General features: G+C 62.0%; 2 protein-coding genes across 6 annotated transcripts in view; one reads left to right on the forward strand and one right to left on the reverse strand.

Moving 5' to 3' along the window:
* The window catches only part of SLC38A10 (solute carrier family 38 member 10), a 29,979-nt gene extending 12,903 nt beyond the window's left edge, over positions 1 to 17,076 (forward strand). The window contains exons 9-16 of one of the 2 annotated variants that reach the window (XM_084492669.1): positions 1,071 to 1,182; positions 1,317 to 1,423; positions 6,124 to 6,277; positions 11,289 to 11,459; positions 11,715 to 12,140; positions 12,721 to 12,843; positions 14,746 to 14,925; positions 15,147 to 17,076. In XM_084492669.1, the coding sequence (XP_084348795.1) occupies positions 1,071 to 1,182; positions 1,317 to 1,423; positions 6,124 to 6,277; positions 11,289 to 11,459; positions 11,715 to 12,140; positions 12,721 to 12,843; positions 14,746 to 14,925; positions 15,147 to 16,243 (2,370 nt within the window). In that variant the 3' untranslated portion in view covers positions 16,244 to 17,076. The remainder of the gene's footprint in view (positions 1 to 1,070; positions 1,183 to 1,316; positions 1,424 to 6,123; positions 6,278 to 11,288; positions 11,460 to 11,714; positions 12,141 to 12,720; positions 12,844 to 14,745; positions 14,926 to 15,146) is intronic. The other variant, XM_084492670.1, reaches the window with a different exon arrangement.
* Positions 10,276 to 19,322, reverse strand: NDUFAF8 (NADH:ubiquinone oxidoreductase complex assembly factor 8). 4 transcript variants are annotated; one of them, XR_014684701.1, is made up of 4 exons: positions 19,164 to 19,322; positions 18,423 to 18,533; positions 17,965 to 18,096; positions 10,276 to 10,430 (listed from the first exon to the last, which is right to left on the reverse strand). XR_014684701.1 is itself a non-coding variant. In XM_084492672.1 (3 exons), exons 1-3 carry the CDS (start codon positions 19,299 to 19,301, stop codon positions 18,055 to 18,057), a joined length of 291 nt encoding a protein of 96 aa, XP_084348798.1. In that variant the 5' UTR covers positions 19,302 to 19,322; the 3' UTR covers positions 17,034 to 18,054. The 4 variants fall into 4 exon arrangements, 3 of the variants coding, with proteins under 3 accessions (XP_084348798.1, XP_084348800.1, XP_084348799.1); XM_084492672.1 differs by lacking the exon at positions 10,276 to 10,430 and having other exon boundaries at positions 17,034 to 18,096; XM_084492674.1 differs by lacking the exons at positions 10,276 to 10,430; positions 17,965 to 18,096 and adding an exon at positions 18,123 to 18,324.
* Positions 19,323 to 19,527: the final 205 nt, after the last annotated feature.

Consider the following 19,527-nt stretch of genomic DNA (forward strand, 5'->3'; position numbering starts at 1 on the left):
CACGTTCACCTTTCCCAGGGTCAGATCTTCAGACAGCCTTTGTGGCTATAGCTGGGCTGTCTGATTTAGACTGTAAGTCCCTTGTGGCAGTAGCGTGTTCTCCTCTGTGTATTGTACAGCACTAAGCATGCCGATGGTATTCAGTAAATAACAGTAAGAGATTGTGGGAATGTTCTGAGGCCTTTGTGTATCTGCATAAATAGAAACCTCTTAGGGCAGGAAATAAAACTCGAGCAATTTATAGCTCTAAATCCTGCCACTTCTGCCTGTGAGAAGCCCCCGGCTCTTTTCTCACGTCGGGAGGGTCTGAGGATGAGGGAAGAGTGCTGGCGAAAGCCAGCAGGCGTGGAGGAGAGCAGCTCTGGGGACGCTCTGGGTTCTCCCCCGGGTCCCCGATGTGTCACTTCGCTTTTCTCTCCCACCCCTGCGGCCGGGAGCGCGGGGACCTGCCGGGTCCCTAGGGCCCGTGGCATCCTGTGCTTTCCTTCCACACCTCCTGCTCGGGGAGTGTGGGACGGGATGGGAAATGGGGGGGGTGCCTGGAAGCCCTCCAGCACCAGCAGCTCCCCCGCAGCTCCGTCACATCGAGGAGCCGACCCACTCGCCGCACCGTGCTGGGAATTAGCCCCGCTCCCGGAGGCGTTGGGGATGCCGTGGGGTGGCTGTGCCGGAGCTCTTCCCCCGTGCCCGTCCCCCCCCTCCCCTCCTGCCTTCCCAGCTGCGCCTCTTTCTCATGCCCTTGGCCTTGGGGCCGCTCGCAGAGGCCGAGCAGCAGCAGCACTGGCAGAGGGATTCGGATACAGCTGTACGGTTCACGTTTGGGGCAGGATGGAAACTGCAGATTTGGCTCCTTGCCTCCCATCAGTCTTGTTCTGAAGGTTCCAGCGCAGTTGCATATTTAAAAGTGCTCAGCCACGTCTAGCTGCCCCCCACCCCACAGAAAGCACAGCGCTCAGCTCATGAAACTGCCCCTGTCCTGTCCCCCGTGCCCCTCTTGTCCCCCCTGGAGCCGTGTGGCTGTGCAGTGGGGGCTCGCTTCATCCTCTCCCCCCCCGATGTTTCTCTTCCAGCAGAAGGATGGCACCTTCGCCGCGGGGGGCTACATGCCCCCGCTCCGCTTCAAAGCCCTGACGCTGGCCGTGGTGTTTGGAACCATGATCGGAGGCATCATGATCCCCAACGGTGAGCGGGGAGCTGGGGCAGGGGCTGCGTCCTGGTGTGGGATTGTCGGGCTTGGCCGCAGCCTGGGGGGGCTCAGGGAGCCGTGCTGCTGGAGGGGAAGGGCTCTGCTGACTTCTCTCCTTCTTCTTTGCCAGTGGAAACAGTCCTGGGCCTGACGGGTGCCACGATGGGAAGCCTCATTTGTTTCATCTGCCCGGCTCTGATTTACAAGAAGATCCACAAGAACGCGCTCTGCTCACAGGTCAGTGGCGACGCTGCTCCACATCCCCCTGAGCCCTCTGCGGAGCCCGGGAACGTAGGTCCTGGGGCTGCAGGAGGGAAACTGCTCAGCACCTCCTCCAGCACCCCCTCTGCAGCCTCCCCCTGCTGCAGGTGGGAGCTGTCGTGGTCGCTGCCCTGCACGGCACCGCTCCCAGGCACGCAGACAGGAGCAGAGGGGCTGGCTCCGTGCTTGCCCTGCCCCGAGCTGGAACACCGGCTCTTTTTGTCCCTCCGTGCTTAAAATGCTGCTTCCAGCCCGCCTTCTGGTGGGCTTTCAGGGTCTGTAGCCACAGAGGGGGGAAATCCAGGCAGCCTATAAAACCTGCCCGGGCCTTACAGCTCAACCTGCCCGGGCCGGGTAAAACAAACAAAACTTCCCAGCCATGCGGTTCTTGCTGCTGACCCTCAGCTTTCTGGTTTCAACCAAAATAATAATAAAAAGGAACACACACGTAGAGGTGTTGCTCCAGGAATGGATTTTGAAGCGATCGGGGTCGCTCAGAGGCTGGTAGGAGTTCAGCTTTTCCTCCTGCTCCGGGTTGAATTGGCCTCCTCGGGGACTGGAACAAAGTGGCTCTTTGCTGGGCTTGATCCTTCTGCTTCTGCAAATAGCCTGCTTTTATGGGGCTGAAATTCGCATGTTTTGTTTCTTTCTAACAATAACTTAATCCGCTGCCTTTTAGCAGGCCTCTGCTCCAGCGTTACCCCTCACGACAGCGCTGGGCTGGGAGTAAGGCTTTCAGCAAACTGCGGAGTCAGCAGGGGGAGAGCAGGACATTTTTGTGGGTCCTACAGAGCTAATGGCTTTCTCTGCCTTTAATGACTTGTGGCTTTGCAAACGTCCACGAAGTTTTTAAGCAGGGCGTGTTTTTTTTTTCTTTCTTTCTTTCTTTCCCCTTTCCCCACGCTTTCTCTGACACGAGGAAGTAGTCCAACTTTCCAGCTTTCACTCGGGATTCTGACACTCTGCTCCTAACTCCTTTGACTGAAACCCCGAGCAGGAGCCCGACTGCCAGCCGGGGTTTTTCAGGGGAACAAAGAGCACTTTCAGGAATCGCTTTCTGTTCCGGCCGAGCCTCAGCGTTTCTCTGCAGTGCCTGGAAGCTGCACTCAGGGCGTGCTGAGCTCTGCGACCGGCTGCCCAGAGGCAGCAGCCGGGGCTTGAGCACCGGGTTGAGCTCGCAGTGACCCCAAATGCTGCTCCCGAGGCTGCTGGGGGGGGGTTTGTCCCGCAGAAATCCCACAAAGGACGACGGGCTTATCGCAGGCATCAGCCCCCGGGTTACCCTGGCGTTTCAGGGGGCTGGTAGCAAGCTGTCCAGCCTTTTCCTGAGTGATCCATGGCCTGTCAGGTTTGCATACTTGCTTTGACCGATGCTGCGAGGGCACACCTGTCCTCAGAGCTGTGTGAGCTGCTCAGCGCCTCCCTGCACCTCTCCGGGAGCTGAGCGTGGGGCCCAGCCTCTCCTCGTGCCCCCAGGTCTTGTGCAGAGTCTCATTTATTCTTTCCCCGGAGCTCTCTCTGTGCTCTCCTCCTTCATTCCTGCTCGCTTTGATCAGGCGCCCTGCTCCATCCAAACCTGTGAGAGCGGCAGGCGGGGGGAGAAGGAGCCAGCCCTGGGCCTGAACAACGCACGTGAGTGTTCCCCTCCCACCCTGAGCCCCCTCCTCAAATCCAGCTCTGGTGCTTGCTGGAGCTCCCTGGGCTCTCCCAGTGCTGCTTTTATGGGGCCGCCTCCGATCCGTGCCGCTTCCCTTTCGGAGCTGGGAGGATGGAGCCTGGGCTGCGGGGTGGGAGCTGCACCCACAGCAGCACAGAGGGCTCCGGGGGAGGGATGGGGGCAGTCCCAGATCTTTGCTGGCCAGCAAAAAGCCCTGGCTTCTGTCAGTGAGTTGTTAATTAGCGTTGTTAATTGGCACAGCTGCTGGTCAGGCTGGGGCTGGGGCTTTCTGAGAGGTGTTAGAGCAACTTGAGGAGGTGAAAAGCTTGAAAGCCAGGCAGCAGGGCTGGGAACGGGCTGGGGAGGAGCGTGCCCTCCCTAAAGGTGCAGCTCCCTCTCCTGCTGCCCCCCGGGGCCGGGCGAGGTTTGGCAGAGCCCTGCTGAGGTTTGCAAACAGCTCAGCTCCCAGCGAGGCTCCTGGTGCTGGAGCCTGGCTTCCTCGTCCTGCGTGGGGCAGAGGAGCCACCACGAGGCTGCTCGGGGTCGGGAAGTGTGGATGGGAAGGGTTTCCCTCGCCGTGGGCTCTCTGGGTCTGTCCAGCACCCCGAGCACCTCCCCTATCCGAGGGTCCCCTGCTCTGCCTTCCTCCCCTCGGTGCCCAGAGCAGCCCCGGGGAGACAAACACCCTTCTCGTGTCCCGCTGCTGGCTCAGGCGTGGTGAGAGGCTTTGGTTGATGACAGCGCTGTGCAAAAAGGTCGAGCTGTCTTCTGGGAGGAAGGACGGCCGAGGGAAAGCAACCAGCAGAGGAAACGGCCGCGTAAACTTCCTCCTGTGAGCTCCTGGGCTCGCGGCGCTGCTCTCCGGGGACTCCTGCTGTGCTGACTGCCCCTTAAGGAGCCCTGGAGAGGGCTCTCTGCTCTCGGCAGGTCCCCTTCTCACACGTGGGGGGCCGATTCTTCCCATGGGATCAGACATGGGGTCACAGCAGCCCTGCAGTGCTGCTTCCCTTGCTCCCAGTTCTCTGCTCCAGCTGCTTTGGGTGGTTGCTGAGCTGTGCCCAGCTCCTGGGGCCACCGAGGCCTCGCAGCTTTTGGTCCCCTGATTGCCAGAGCTTTCCCTGGGTGTCCCCCCGAGTACAAAGAGCCTGGTTTTGTGTGCCACGAGCATCTCTGTGGACCTGGTCCGAAGCACAGACCTCCTCCTCCTCCTCCAGGTCCTGTGCCATTCCCGGGGTGGCTGAGCACGGAGGCGCAGGACGGCTGCAGCTCCCCGGCCTCCCCCTGCCACGTGTGCCCCTACCCAGCGCCCTGGGAAGCTCGCAGATGATCTCCAAACCTTAAACAATCAGAGGGGGCAGAGTCCAAGGCATTCGAGCCCCTGGCTCCCTATGAAGATAAGAACCAACAACCCCCCCCCCCCCTTTGGAAACGCTGGGTGTTCTCAGCCGTTTCCTACGGTTCCCTTCTCTCCCCCATCTCTCCCGGTTCCTGTGGCACCAGAATAGCTCCCCTTTGTGGGAACGCTCTTCCTCTCTGCTGTTGTTTCTGGAAGGGGCCGGGGCGGCCACCAGAAACCTTTCTGCTGGGGGGAGGAAGCGGAGGAGCCCCCGCGCCGAGGGCAGGGACCCGCTGAGCGCGCGGCGCGGGGCAGGCTGGCAGGATGTCTGCTCTTTGTGCAGCCGCCCGGCGAGGCAGGCAGCAAGCAGCCTGCGCTTCTGTTTCCTCTCCAGAGGCTCTCAGATCTGCCCTCTGCTCCCTGACCGTGCCTGTCCCCAGCCCGGAGCTGCTCCGTGTCCTGCCGGCCCCTTCCTTCCCAAGGCGTCTCCGTGGCGGGGGGGCCGCGGGTTCCCGGGGCGCTGACCCCGCTCCTGGGCAGCCCAGCAACGAGGGGAGCAAAGCTCCAGCCCCGTCCTTCCCTCAGGGCTGGCCCTGCTTGGCCTTTGCCTTTCAATCTCTGTCCCCCCCCCCCTTTTTTTATTTTCCATCTCCTGCCTCCCTCCGGTAGCCCACGGCAGCTCCCGGTTGCGTTAATGGTCCCCAGCGGCCGCTTCTGGTTCCTCTCAGGCCGAGCCGCATCCCTTTTCTCCTGCCTTTTGTTAATTGTGCTGCAGGGTAAGGACTCCGGGGGGGGCGAGGCAGAGGATGAATCCCGTGGGACTCTCCCCGTCCCCTCGTGAGCTGCTGAGGTGGCAGCAGGAGGGGGATTTATTCACCTGAAGGGCCGGGCAGCTCCTGGAGGACGGAGCAGGAGGCAGGATTCCTTGGCAGAGGGAGACTTTGGCACCATTGCCTGCACGGGGGAAGTTGTTCTGCTCAGGCTTGGGGTGGAAAAATTGGCGTCCTTGCCCCAGGAGCTGGAGGTGGGGACCCCGCAGTGGCCGTGAGGGGCACACAAAACGCTGCAGTTTGCAGGCTGGCAGCCTTGTCGGAGAAGTTCTTGGAGCCCTTCCCTGCGCGGGACCCAGGTTCTGCCTTGCTGCGTTCCCCCCGTTTGCTCCCAGCTTTCTGGGGCTCGCTGATTTGCTTCTTGGCAGCTTCCTCTTAGCCCTGACCACGTTCCTGGAGCATTAACCTCCAGGGCTGGTGTGTGGAGGCCTTACTCAGAAATAAGACATTTTAAATGATTTAACTGGAACCCTTCCTTGCCCGTACACAGGTTGGGCACCTCTGCTCTCAGCCAGGCTGGATTTTGTGGTCCTCCAAAGTAGCTGCTGGAAGCAGCAGGCAGCGAGCCTCTGCAGCTGGGCTCCTCTCCACCACGTGCATTTTTCTGTTCCTGTGCCCTGTCCGCTTCCTTCTGATGCAGGAGTTGTCATTTCTGCAGCTTCCAGCGTCCGAGGCTCTCACGTTGTGCCTCTGCATCCAAACACAACTTATTTGCCTCTTACCCTTCTCTCTTGTCTTACTGGCACGTGTGATTGCGCCGAGCTCCGAATTGTTTGGGGACCCATTTGCGTGACAAACGCCGTGCGGAGCAGTCCCGTTTGTTCTGTGCTAACCCTGGCTCTGCTCCCTGCAGATCATCCTGTGGATTGGGCTGGGAATGCTGGTTATCAGCACCTACACCACCTTGTCTGCCACCGAGGACGCCCCGGTGAGGACAGAAGCGGTGGGCTTGGAGCACCTGGAAAGAGAGGAGAGCAGAATGGAGCAGGACCCTGTCAAAATGCCAGGTGTGTGCCTGCTCGGGTCGTGTCCCCAGCTCCACTTATTAAATTATTTTATTTTTTCAGTGTGGTGGGCGCAGGGTGGTTTCCAGGCAGCTCTCCGGTGCCCTTTGGGGTTGTTTTTTGGGGAAGGGGAGGGTGGGGGGCTGGGGACAGGGCACGGGTGTCCCCTCCCCGTGGGGGCAGTGAACTTGGGGACAGCTCAGCGGTGGCCACCTGTGCAAGGGCTGAGTGGCCAAACAGGGCAGCTCCCAGCACGCTGCCCCTGCTGCCAACAACCCCCACTCACCCTGCTCAGAGGTATGTAAATTTACGGGCACTGCCTTTTTATTTATTTATTTATTTATTTTTTTTTTTTCGGTGGCGAGGATATAAATTAGGATTCGGTTTGAGCTCTGACAAAGCCTGTGATTATGCCTCGGCTTTGTTTACCGGTTCACGTTATTTATTATTTGTTTACTGTGCCCGCTGATGGAATTACGGCCGCTCCCTCCCGTCCCCAGCTGCGGGCTCGCCTCGCAAGGCCACCGCTAGCAGGTGTCGCCTGACCCCGCGCTCCCCCTCGGCTGCGTCCTGTTCCTTCAGTTTATTTTCCTTTGCTTCTCCTCGGGCTTTTTTTTTTTTTTTTTTTTTGTTCTTCGGGGGCCTTGAAATCTCCTCGCGGAGATTGAGAGCGGAAGCCGGAGGAGGGCTGCCTCTCCTGGAGGTTATCCATCCTCCCTCCTGCTTCTTGGCCGCGTTCCTGCCCAGCGGCTCTGGGTGTCTCCCCGACGCCGGTGCTGCCGCCGATAACATTCACTCGGGGCTGCACCGACCCTGCCAGTGCTGATTTTTTTTTCTCCCTTCACCCTCAAAGCTCACCCCAGCGAGGCGTGAGCCTTCCCAGGCGCCGGGGTGCCCGCGAGCTGCGAGCAGAAGCTGCTCTCAATCCCTTAATGGTGCGCGCCCAGCAGGGCCGGGAGGGGGGATGCGATTGAATTTTTCCGCCTTGGTTAATTTGGGAGCGGTAACGGCCAAAGAACAGCTGCTCCTTTCGGGTGCTCGTGGCTGGGAAAATAAAAAAAGGGCCCATAAACGGCGGTGTCCGTGGAGTTTGCTGAATTTCTTCACTTCTTCTCCACGTGAAGCAGGGTGGCAGCGCAGGAGGCTTGGCTCGGGGGCTGCCCTGCTGTACTCTGTGTGCCCCCAGAGCTCATCAGCATCCTCCCCGCGGGGTGCTCACCTCTGGACCAAATACCCCTACCCAGGAGGGATCCGTTTGGGGCACCCTCACTTCCTAAACCTCCCCTGGGCCAAACCCCGGGGCTGGGCTCCCCGTGGAGGCTCAGCATCCCCCCTGGCACGTCCCCGTGGTGCTGGAGGAGGAGGACAGGAGGAGAAGCGGTGTCGGGGGTTGCTGGGTGCTGCTCCTTGGAGCTGAGCCTCCCTGCGCCCCGGTGAGGGGCACTAAACAGCTCCTTTCTTCGTGCTGCTGCTCCTCCTGGAGTATTCTGCAGAGCTCCGAGCCCACAGCCTGGATAAATGCTTTGGCAGCTGCGTCCTGCGCTCCGGAGCAGCCCGTGCCTGGTCCTGCTCCTGGCACGGGGCAGGGGTGGGGGCACAGGGGGTGCACAGCTCAGCAGGGCAGCCCCAGGAGGTGCTGAGCCTTCTCCCCTGGTCCTCAGCAGCGTGTGCTTGGCATTTATTGGCCTCTTTGATGGTGCACGGGGCAGAACTGTGCAGACTTTCATTAAAACCCTGCCCCGTGGGCCCGGGGATGATGAATATTAGAACATTGCCCTTTTATGTGAACGCGGCTTGACCAGCGAGCTCCGAGTGGTGTTTTTCCTAACGACACCCCAGCGCCCGGTGCAGCCCCAGCCTGGATGGCTGGAGGTTTTGCTGTCAGCAGCTCCTCGGGAAAGGTATAAAACCCCTTTCAGAACCCTTCAGCCGCTCCGCGCCGTGCGCGCGCGCACGTTAAAAGGTTGCTAAGCTGCCCGTGAAAGCTCATGAAGGCAATTATCCATTTAAAAAAAAAGAAAAAAAAAAAGAAAAAAAGCTAATTAGGCAATTTCTCTCTGTATTTGAAAGCACCCCAGAGGGTCTCGCGGGGCGGATTAAGATTTTGTAATATTTTTCAGCTCCTTACTCGCTGCTTGCCGCTTCCTTTCCCTTCCCTGGCGTTGTGCAATCCCGGCGAACAAAGCCCCGATTCACGCCGTGAGGAGAGCGCCCGCTGCCACGGGAAGCCCTCGACTTGGCCGTGCTCCCCGTGGCCGTGGGGTCCCCCGGCCGCAGGTGACACCGGGGTCCCCCTTCGGCTGCTCCGCGGGCACCAAGCCTCCTCGGGCAGGCGTTAACCCCGAGACGAGACCCCTTCGGCTGCAGGCAGCGTGCCTGCGGGTTATTTTCTATTTATTAGGGCCGTGCTGTGTGCTGGAGGAGCCCTGTGCGTGGAGCCGAGGGCTCTGCACGCTTCCCGAGCGCCGCGGGAGCAGCTTGGCGCTGCCGCAGCTCTCCCCGGTGCCTTGTGCGAGCGAGCTTTTAATAGCGCCTGTGACACAGAAAAGGAACCGGCAGCCTCTGGTAATTGGGGTGGGTTTTTTTTACTGCTGGTGCGTCAGGAGACAACTGTGAACTAATTTCAGGGATGCCATTCGATAACCTTGTGAAATCTGGAACCCTTGCGCCCGCCGGGGGGGAGCTCCCGGAGGCGCCGCTCGGGCTGGGTTGAAGGGGGGCTCTCTCCGTGTCCCCAAGGGGCTGCGTGGGGCAGCCTGGCTTTCCCCGGGGGTTTTGGGGGGGCTGGTGTGCCCCTATCCCTTCCCCTCGCTTTCTGCAAGGGGTTTCCCATCCCGTACAGCCTTGCAAAACGGGGTCGCTCCATTTCGGGGGGCTCAAGCGGTTGAAGCTCGGCGCTCCTGCGGCGGACACAGCGCGGTGAGAGCCCTGCGGGGAGGGCTTTAAAACCTTCCCGGGCTCGCCGCTGCCGCCCCAACCGGGAGCGAGAGGGGGAAGGGAAGCTTTTAGGTTGCTAATCGTGAAATTTTATTGCAGCCTGGAGAGGCTGCTGGCAAACCACAAGACAGAGGCGCGCACACGCCCGCACAAACCAGCTGCAGAAAGCCTCGGCGAAGGCGAGCGGAGCCCCGGGAGCGGCGAGCCCTCGGCGGGGCGAGCGCCGGGGTTTTGTTGTTGTAAAGCCAAGAAGCTTTTACAGCCTCTCAGCCCCTGCCTGTAAAGTCCAGCGCCGCTCATAAAACATTAAGAGGCGCAGCATTACTGTAACGCGCTCCGAAGGGACCCGAAGGGCGACTAGACAGTCAGAGTGATTATTACACAGCCCGAGCAAAATTGTTCTCTGCAAACCGCACGCGGCCCCTTCTCGGTTTCCATGCCGCGCGCGAGGTCGTTAATTCACGCCCCGATGATGAACTTAATTTTGTTTCCCGCTGAGCAAATGACGGCTCAGAGGCAACTTTGGCTTATTATGGCGTTGGAGACTTTTTTGTTTTCGTCGCTGTTTTCTTTCTGCCTCCTCCTCGCATTGTTTGCCGGGCCGTGGAAGCCCGCCCGTGATTTCGGGCTGGCGCTCCTCGCGGCCTCCCCGGGCGGCGCTGGCACCGGCACCTGCCACAGCGCCGTGTGCCCAACGCGGGGCTCGCTCCGGCCCCAGCTCCTCCGTTTGCCTGGAAAACTTCCTCTCCTGTTTGTTTTTTTTTTTCCCCTTTTTTTTCCCCTTTTTTTTTTCCCAGGGCCCCCGGCCAGCAGCGGGCACCGCTTCCTGCGCTCGGATTATTCCTGAAAGGAGGAGCGTCCTGCCCTGACTCGCTGAACTCTGGGCACTCCCTCAAAGAGGGAGAGACCCCTGAGCACCAGGCTGGGGTTTCTCAGAAAACCCCAATCCTTTTTTTTTTTTTCCCCTCCCAGCAGCAGCGCCGAGGCAGGGAGGTGCTGACCGCCAGCCAGCGCCGGCGCGCGGCCCTTCGCGCCCGGGGCCAAGGAGCCCGGGGTGTTCCTGGCACGGCTCCCTCTGGGCCACGACTTGTTCTTTTTTTTTTTTTATTTATTTTATTATTTTTTTTTCCTTTTCCCAACTTGGGTAAGGCCCACGCAGCTGAAGTTGTGGCAATCTCCTCTTTCCCATGAGTTCATCTCGTAATAAATCGCACCAGCCCTGCGGAGGGGGAGGAGAAAATTGAAAGATGTTTATAGAATTAATTCCCCAAAGGAAATCACAAGGGGGGGGGGGGGAGGGCAAACGGAGGGGGGAGAGTTGGGAATTTTTTCTTACAGAAGACGATTTTTTTTTTTTTTTTTTGCTCTTTGTTGGATGGGAAAAAAAAAAAAAGCACAGTACAACTTCAGTGCTGGGAAACAATCACGTTTCCTCCTCCGCTGCTCTTCCAGGGGAGAGCGAGCCCCGTGCTCACACGGGGCAGGTCTGGGGGCCAGCAGGGCCCCCTCGGACCCCAGGAGCTCCCACGGGGCTGCTCTGGTGCTGGGTCCCGTGTCCCAGGAGCCCCCCATCCCTTTGGGGAGGGGTGACAAGAGCCCCAGATCCCTCAGGACCCTGTCCTGATTGAGCTCCTGGCTGCGTGCCGCCTTCCCCGGGGTCTCGCCGCTCCTCTCCCTCCTGCTCCTCGCGTCATCGGGAGGGCTACGGGAATGCTCTTGCAAAAAAAAAGGGGAAAAAAGCAAAGAAAATTAATAAAAAAAAAGGCTTGGAGCTGCTCTGCGGTGCGGGTGGGTGCTGGGGGCTCCCTGCGCTCGCGTGCCCCGCGGCGGGCAGCCGGGCGGATGCTACCATCTGGCGGCACGGGCTCGCAGCGGCAGCGGCTCCGCGCTCGTGGCTTCGTCGGAGAGGCTGCAGGGAGAGCAAACGGCGAGCGGAACAAAGCCCCCAGCCCCTCGGGGGGGCAGAACAAAGCCCCCAGCCCCTCCGTGGGGAAGCAGCTGCAGGCTCGTGCTGGCGGAAGGGGGTTGCGGCGGCGCGGCCGCGCGTAACCCGGCGCGATGAACCCTCCGTCCACAGAGCAGAACCCCGCGGTGGAGGAGGCGGAGGATGACCGCGATAAACCGAAGCTGCTGGATGAAAAGGAGGAGATGGAGCAGCCGCAGATCAAGGTGCCCATGGAGGTACCCAAGAGGGACGAGGAGAGAGGGAAGCTGGAGGAGAAAGTGCAGCTCGACCGGCCCGACCAAGGTAAGGAGGGAATTTGGGGCAGGGGCATCAGCTTTGGGGTTGGGAGGTGCGTGAGAGCGCTTCGGTGAGGTCAGGGTCCTGATCTCAGCTGGCTGCCCCGTGGGCTGAAGGCGATTTAGTGTTTGGGGCTCGTTAGGGGCGCAGCCTCTCGGTGAGGAAGCAGAAGGGTGACGGGTACCGGGCACGGCTGCGCGTGCTGGGAGCCTGCTGGCTGTTATTTTTGCCCCCTGTAACCCTGCCTGCTGTCTGCCCTAGGGATCGCCCTGCCCGTGGGGGAAGCGCACCGCCACGAGCCGCCCGTGCCGCGGGACGAGGTGCAGGTGGACACGGGCCGGGAGCGGGAGGAGTCCGACGAGAACAAGCTCGGGGCAGCCAAAGGCGCCGCCGCGCCGCAGGAGCCGGCCCAGCCCCAGCCCCATCCCCAGGAAGAGGCACTGGGCCCGAAAGAAGGGAAGGAAGCGATGGCTGAGAACCGACCGCGGGGAGGGACCGACGAGCCAGCGAAGAATCCCAAGCACGTCCCGGAGGGGAAGGTGCAGCAGGGCGGCAGGCCGCCCTACAAGGAGCAGCAGCCGGCCCAGCCAGCGCCGGACGGGGAGCAGAAAGCTGAGGCTGGGGAGAAAACAAAGCTGCAGCCCCCCAGGAAAGCAGAGGAGGCTGCAGAGAAGGAAGCCGAGCCCGGTAAGCTCCCGCTGCAGCGGCTCACCCCAGCGGATTCCTCTCGCCCTGTAAGCTGCCCCTGGTTACTCCTACCCACGTCCCAGCCTTTCCTTTCCGCTGCACGAGATCAGCCCGGGAACACGCACGGCCCCTGCGGCAGCTGCTGGGGAAAGGCAGGAATCTGGTGGCTTTGACAGCTCCTGGAATATCTGTCAAACAGTTGTTGGCTGGCCTACCAAATGTCAGGTGCCGTGCTGTTCCCCTGCGTCTCCGAACTCGCTGGGGACGCGGAGCCGGGAGCTCTTGACAGGTAACACATTGCTAAGTGCCCGTCTAAAAGCTGCTCGGAACCCCTCTCGCATTTTAATTGGCCGAGGTAGTTAGCGCTGGCTCGCTGCCACCGCTCTATGAGGTTGTTAATTTATTTATTTATATATATATATATTTTTTTTATTGCTTCCCTCGCAGCCGCCGGGTTGAATGTAAGCGGCGCTGCTTGGGCAGGCGGGGCCGGCATGGCGCGGAGTCCTTGCGGAGAACCTCTCCTGGGCAGCCCTTGCTGAGCGTGGGGCCTGTTGTTTTTTTTTTCTTTCTCCCCCAGGTGAGAATCAGGAGCTGCCCCTCCCGGATGGAGCTGCCCCAGCCCAGCCCCAGCAGCCGGAGCCGAGGGAGAGCAGGAATGTGGAGGAGAAACAACCCGAGAACGCGGAGAGCAAGCTGGAGGGTGAGTGCTTGGCCCCGGGACCCGGGACCTGGGCTGTGAGCACCGGATTCCTCTGCGGGAGGGACGTGCCAGCGCTGCCTGTCCTGGCTCTGGGGAGCACATAGCTTTGGGCTGTCGTCACCTCAGTGCTCGGTGCCTGTCTGCAGCGGGCTAACGCCTCCGGCGGAGGCTGGCACGCTCCCGGAGAGGTCCCTGGCAAGGCGAGGCCGGCTCCGGGACGTGAGTCACTGGGGGCCAGCCCCGGCTTCCTGCTCCAGTGCCAGCAGTGCTGACTCAACCCGAGCGCAGCCAGCCTGAAACCCTTTGGGTTCTGCAAAACTCAGAGCCCGGAGGCAGAGAGAGGTGCCTGGGCATCGCCCTGGGGTCGTTAGCACAGGGAGGGGGGAACCCGGCCTGCCCCGTCCTCAGGGTGCTGCTGCTGGGCCCCCAAATTTGTGGTGCCGTGGGGGTTTTGGAGCCAGGGTGGCTCACGGCACTGTCCCCAGGCTGTGCAGTTCCCTGGGTTTGATGCCCTGGGGCTCTGCTCCGGACCTGATGGGACGTCCGTGGGCATTGCAGCCAGCAGGCTGTGCTCGTGGGGCGCCTCCTGCCCTCCTGGTTCGGTGGCCACGTCCTGGTTTTTAACTCGTTTCTTGGTTTTTAACTCATTTCTTACCTTTTTGCGTTGCAACAGGGCTGAAAAAGCTGAGTGTGAAAAGCTTGTAGCGGGTACTGGCTACGGGGACTCTGCACGTTTCGGGGAGGATTTGGGGTCGGAGTCTTTTTGGGGCTTCCATCTCTGCCTGGGGAACATGCCAGGGAGCTCTCCCATCTCCAAACCTCGGGGCTGCTCCTCGGAGCCGTGGCTGCAGCTGCCCTGGGCGGCGTGAACCCGAGTGCTTCCGCTGGGTGATTGTTGGGGATGTTTTTTATGAAGGACGCCTTTCAGATCCAGCCCGAGCGCTGGCCGGGGCCTTTCCGAGATCAAAGGAGGAGCGGGGAGGCGGCACAGCCTGTTGTTTGCCTGGAAGAGGTGTGTCACGCACACACTCACACATGTTTGCGAAGCTCTCGGGGAGAAATTCTTTGATTTGGCTGAAGCCTTTGCTGTGAAATTCTTTGATTTGGCTGAAACCTTCGCTGCGGGCCCGGCCCAAACGTTCCCATGCCGAGCTGGGACCCGTGGTCCTGGAGGATGAGGCAGAGGAGTGCCTGCTGCTCCCAGTGCTTACCCGGAGCAAAGTGTGAAAAATAAACAGATCTCGAGAAGTCAATTGCTCTCGGAAGGGGCCGAATTCCCCCTCCTCACCTCCTCACCCAGCTTTCGGCAGCGCAGTGAGAGGGGAATTCCAGAGGCCCTTGGCTAAGGGCTGTGATGGGGACTGGAAACACTTCGCTGTGGTTATTAGCGGGACGGGGGAGGCAGCGTGTGCCGGGAAGGGATTAGCAGGCAGCATCCCTTTTTAATTTAAAGGGCGTTTCGCAGGAGATTGGTTTTGACACGATTTCCTCCGGGGCACGGCAGGCTGGAGACACCTCGAGCTGCTGCTGGGGGAGGCGAGCGGCAGCGGCCCCGGCCCTCGGCTGGGATACGTCCGACTGTCCGGGAGGAGAGGAGGCAGCAGCGTTTCCGTGCAGACCCGGGGCTCATACTTTGGGCCTGACGTGGGGTTTGCAGCGAGTGAATCAGCCTGAGTCACTTCTGCTTGGCCTCGATCGCCCCCGGCTGCTCCCTGCAAGCCCAGGAGCCGCGTGCGGGCACCCTCAGCCCCTCCACTGCCTCCTTTTGCTTTCCGTTTGCAGGGCAGCACTGCCCCGCTGAGGAAAGGCACCGCAGCCCCTCGAGTGCTGGGAGATGCTCAGTGAGGATTTGGGGTCAGGGATTTTTTTTTTTCCTTATTTTTTTTCCTTTTTCTCTTCTAGATGCTGGGCAGGCGAAACTGCTCGATCACGCGGTGCTGCTGCAGGTGATCAAAGAGCAGCAAGTGCAGCAGAAGCAGCTGCTCGACCAGCAGGCGAAGCTGCTGGCTGTGATCGAAGAGCAGCACAAGGAGATCCACCAGCAGAGGCAGGAGGAGGGAGGAGAGGAGAAGCCAAAGCAAGGTGAGGAGAACACGGGGGGGAGCGTGAGCAGCGGTCACTGCTCAGAGCAGCTCCGAAATCAGGCTGGGGGGGATCCGAGGCCCTTTGGCACGCAGCAAAATTCCCTCTGCAGATCCCTGCCTGACTGTGGGGGAGCCCCTTTTGCAGGATGTGGTGGCAGGGGAAGGGAACCCGTCGCTTGCTGTAAGGAAAAGGTTTCATTGTCAGTTTTTCCTCCGCAGCAGAAATGCAGCAGGAGCCCGCCGCGCCTCTGGCCAAGAGCAAGGAGGAGGAGAGCCCGGGGGCTAAACAAGAAGCTGCTGCCAAGGCAGGGGGTAAGGAGCCCCCCGAGCCGGGGCTGGGCAGGCAGCCTGCGGAGTCAGCCGAGCAGCGCAGGGGCACGGCAGGAAAGCTGGAAGAGGCCGGGCACAGGCGCGAGGTTCCTGGGGTTCCTCCCAGGGAGCGGAAGGCGCCGCAGCAGGAGAGCGACAGAGCTGCTAAAAAGGTCCCGGAGAACTGGGACGCCCAGGATGCCAGAAACCAGCTGGAAAAGAAGCCCTTGGCGGAGGATTTCGGAGGAGCCAAAGCTGGGAGAGACGTCCAGGAGAAGAATTCCCTGAAAGCCGTGGAAGCGGCCACAGCTCCCATCCAAAGAGAGCCGCCGGGGGCTGCCAAAGTTCCGAGAGCGGCAGGAAAAGGCCTGGAAAGAGACTCGGGAGCAGAGCTGAAAGCCAAAGCTCTGGGTCAGGTGGAGCCCAGAGAGCCGGCAGTTGCCCCGGGCTCCTCGAGCAAACTGAAGGTGGCCGGGAGCGAGCAGCACCCGCGGGAGCAGCGGGGAGCTGAGGGGGCCGAGGGGGCCAGCAAAGGGCAGGGGAAGGACGGAGACCGTGGGGAGAACGCGGTGGAATTGGCTCAGGACCCTCAGGGAAGCCTCCGGAGCAAGCAGAGGCGCGTGGAAGGGCGGCTCGTGAACGATGCTGAGAAGAAACCCAGCCCGGAGAACGCCGCCACCCGCGGGGACAGGAGCCGGCAGGAGCACGACCTCAAACCCAACCGCGACCTCAAGCTGCAGGCAGACCTCGACCTGCGCCGCCGGAGACGGGAGCTGCTCCCCCCCCAGGAGGAGAAGGAGAAGGAAGGGGAGGATGAGGAGGAGGAGGAGGAGGAAGGGGCGCAGGGGGCAGGGGTTTTAATCGGCCTGAACCCCCTCCCCGATGTGAAAGTCAACGACCTCCGCAGCGCGCTGGAGACGCGCCTGAGCCAGGTGGCGGAGGGGGCGCAGCAAGTGGTGCGCAGCCGGCGGCTCCGGCAGCTGGGGGGGGCTGACGGCAGCGTGTGAGGGGGGCTGGGGGTGGCCGTGGGGGTCCGTGGGGAAGGTTTGAGATGGGCAGTGGTAGCTCGGAGCCCGCAGCACCTTGCAGGACCCCCGGGGCCGTGCTCGGAGCCTGCTCGGGTGCTCTGCGGGCTCTGCGGGGGTGCCACCGCTCTGCGCGCACCCCGGGGGGCTGCGGGGATGGCAGCGAGGAAGGGCAGCACCCCTGGGTGCCCGCTGCCTGGCAGGGGCTGCCACCCAACCGGGCTCCCCCCCCGGGTGGCTCTTGAGGGTCCTTTTTGCATCTCGTTGCTATCAAATCGTTCTCACATCTGGGTTCCTACCCGATCGCCTTCCCCCCCCGGCTCGCAGCTCCCCTTTCAGACCCGAGGGGCTCCCCCATGAGGTTCCCCTGCCTGGAAAGGATTCCCTGCTCTGCCGGGACCCCCGCCCGGCCCCCCCCTTGCCCCGCTCTAGGGGCAGATTCCTGCCTCGGGGAGCTTCCCTCCTGGAGCAGCACCGGGCCAGGCACAGCCAAGCGTTCGGCGTCCCTCCTGACGTGGGCGCTGTCAGCCCTGCGTGGTCAGGAGGTGGCTGTGGCTTTGGAACCCCCCCGTGGAGCAGAAACGCTGCCTTAAACGGGCACAACCGCTGCCCTTGTGCTGCCTCTGCTCGCAGGGACCCAGCCGGGCGGCGGCGCGCTAGCAATACCGCCGAGCTTGGCTCTCCTCCCTCCGTGCGCTCTCCTCTCTTCTCCAGCTTCCTTTCTCCTCTCCAAAGTGCATTACAAAGCTCAACCCGGGGGCTGCAGCCTGCCCCCCGCCTTGATTTTTTTCTGCAAAAGAATGACTCGTTTAGGAGCAAAAAAAAAAAAAAAAGGAAAAAGGGCAGACTGGGGGGCTTGGCTCAAGCAAACCTACCTCTTCTCTGACTCGATGGAGCCGTTTGTGTCGTTGTGTTCCTCCCAGCCCCGTTCCGTGCCGTGTTTGCATCCCTCCGTGTGGGTTCTGTGCCCCTGTGTTTTACGAGCAGGGGAAGGAGCTGCTCGCGGAGCCCTGGCTCGCTGCAGGCTCCCAGCCCGGTGATTCATCCCATTGTTGTTTTATTTTTACACCCTGACGCGCGAATGTAAGAAAGAAAAATCCCAAAGCTCTCGCTGGAACGGCGGAACCTCCGCAGCCCGCAGCCTGCAGACCTCATCACTGTGGTGGTTTTTTAGAGCCGGATCTCCGAGTGGCTTCGGCCGTCGAGCCTCGGGGGGGGGGGTTTCGTGCCCGGCAGGACCTGGTGGAGCCGGGGACGGGTTCTGAGCCGCGTGCCCGCTGCTGGAAGGAAATCCCCAGCCCCTGCTTTAAGGGGATTCGGCCCCCGCTTCTCCAGCAGGACCCCCCCGCGCCGCTCCCCCCCGTGCGTGTCTCGGTTGTGACGGTCGTGGCCTTAACCCCCGGGACCTCGTCGTGCCAGCGAGCTTCTCCTTCGCGCCGCCCCGAAGCACAAATCCTGCAGCGGGGAGCTCTGAGCTGCAGCTTTTGGCAGGCCCGGGGCAGGAGAGCGCGATCCTAAGCACGACCCCGCAGGCCTGGGGGTGGGTTTGTGCTTTGTCCCCCCCCCTGCAGCACCAAGGAGCCTTTTTACGGCAAAAAGGAGCTGGAGGGGGAGCTCCTGGCACCCCGCAGCAGGGAGAGGACGGGCTCCTGCCCTACCCGCAGCACCGACAGGGACACGTTGGTGTTTTTTTGAGGACTTACTGGTGTTTTTGGGGACTCGTTGGCATTTTTCGAGGACTTGTTGGCGTTTTCGGGGTGACCACAAAGGACCAAAGAAGCTCCCGATGTTCCTCAGCGCCGCCAGGAGAAGAACCCAACCCCGCCGGGGCTGTGCTGCACATCAATAAAAAAAGCTGAAGCATTTTTATCCCAATCTTTATTTTTTTTTAAAATAAATCGGGGAAAGAGCCGGGGGCGGGGAGAAGGAGCCCGGGAGCTGGGGCTGGCCGTTTTGGGAGCCCCGGACTCCTTCCCCCTGCCTTGTTGTGCTGTCATGACTATCATCATGTCACGACTATCGTTGTGTCGTGACTATCGCCGCCGTTACGTTCTCACCGCTGCCTGTGGAAACAACCGAGACGCTGCCGGTCACCGTGGGTGGCACCAACCGGTCCCCCCCCCGTTATCAGCCCCGTTATCTCCCCGTTTTCCCCACGTACCGCTCGGTTGAAGCACTCCCGCAGCGCCCTGAACTCCCGCAGGCAGCCGTCCCGCCGCACCTCCCCGCTGCCCGCCGAGGCCGCGGCCACGCAGCGCCCGTAGGCGGCGGCCTGGGGGGGACGGGGAGGGGGAGAACGGGGTTAAAAGGGGGTGTGGGGGGGGGTTACCGGGGGGAACGGGGGGGGGCAGGGGGGAAACGGGAGGGCACCGGGGGGTATTGGGGGAGTACCGGGGGGGTAACAAAGGGGTAATGAGGGGGCACCGGGGGAGCTGCAGAGTACCGGGGGGATATGGGGGGGTATGGGGGGGTCACCGGGGGGTACCGGGGGGCTTTGGGGTACCGGGAGGGAAACGGGGGGTACCGGGGGGGGTCGCGGGGGGGCTGTGGGGTACCGGAGGAATATGGGGGAGTATCGGGGGGACACCGGGGAGGGGCTGAGGGGCACCGGGGGGGTACCGAGGGTGTACGGGGGGTACCGGGGGGTTACCGGGGGGGGCTGTGGGGTACCGGGAGGGCACTGGGGGAGTACCGAGGGATACCTGGGGGAGTAATGAGGAGGCACCGGGGGGCTACAGGGTACCGGGGGGATATGGGGGGGGTACCGGAGAGTGCCCGGGGAGTATCGGGGGGGCACCGCGGGGTACAGAGGGAGTAAGGGGGGCACCGGGGGGGTACTGGGGGAGTACCGGGGAATACCGGGGGGGTACCGGGGGCCCGTGTGTCCCCCCTCGGCCCTCACCTGCTCCCCGCAGCCCCCCAGCAGCGCCGGGAAGCGCCGGAGCCGCGCCCGCGCCCGCAGCCACACGCCGCGGCCCGACATCGTCGCCGCCGCCGTCCCGTCACGGGCTGGGCGCCGCCATGTTGGCGCGGCGCTCATTGGCCGCCCGGGCTGTCCGTCACGCCGCCGCGCCCTCGCGTTGGGGGAAGGGGAAAGCCCCGCCTCCTCGGCGCTGTGATAGGTGGAGAGCGGTGCGCTGCTGAACGCGGACTGGTCGTCCCCGAGGCTTGCTCGGATTGGTCAGCCGTCTCGGGTGGCTCTGATTGGTGGAGGGATCGCTTGTTTACTTCCGGCCTCCCGCCCTGCTACCGCTGGCGTCAACCTC

This window comes from Aythya ferina (genome assembly GCF_964211825.1).
Source record: "Aythya ferina genome assembly, chromosome: 18".
NCBI lineage: Eukaryota > Metazoa > Chordata > Aves > Anseriformes > Anatidae > Aythya > Aythya ferina.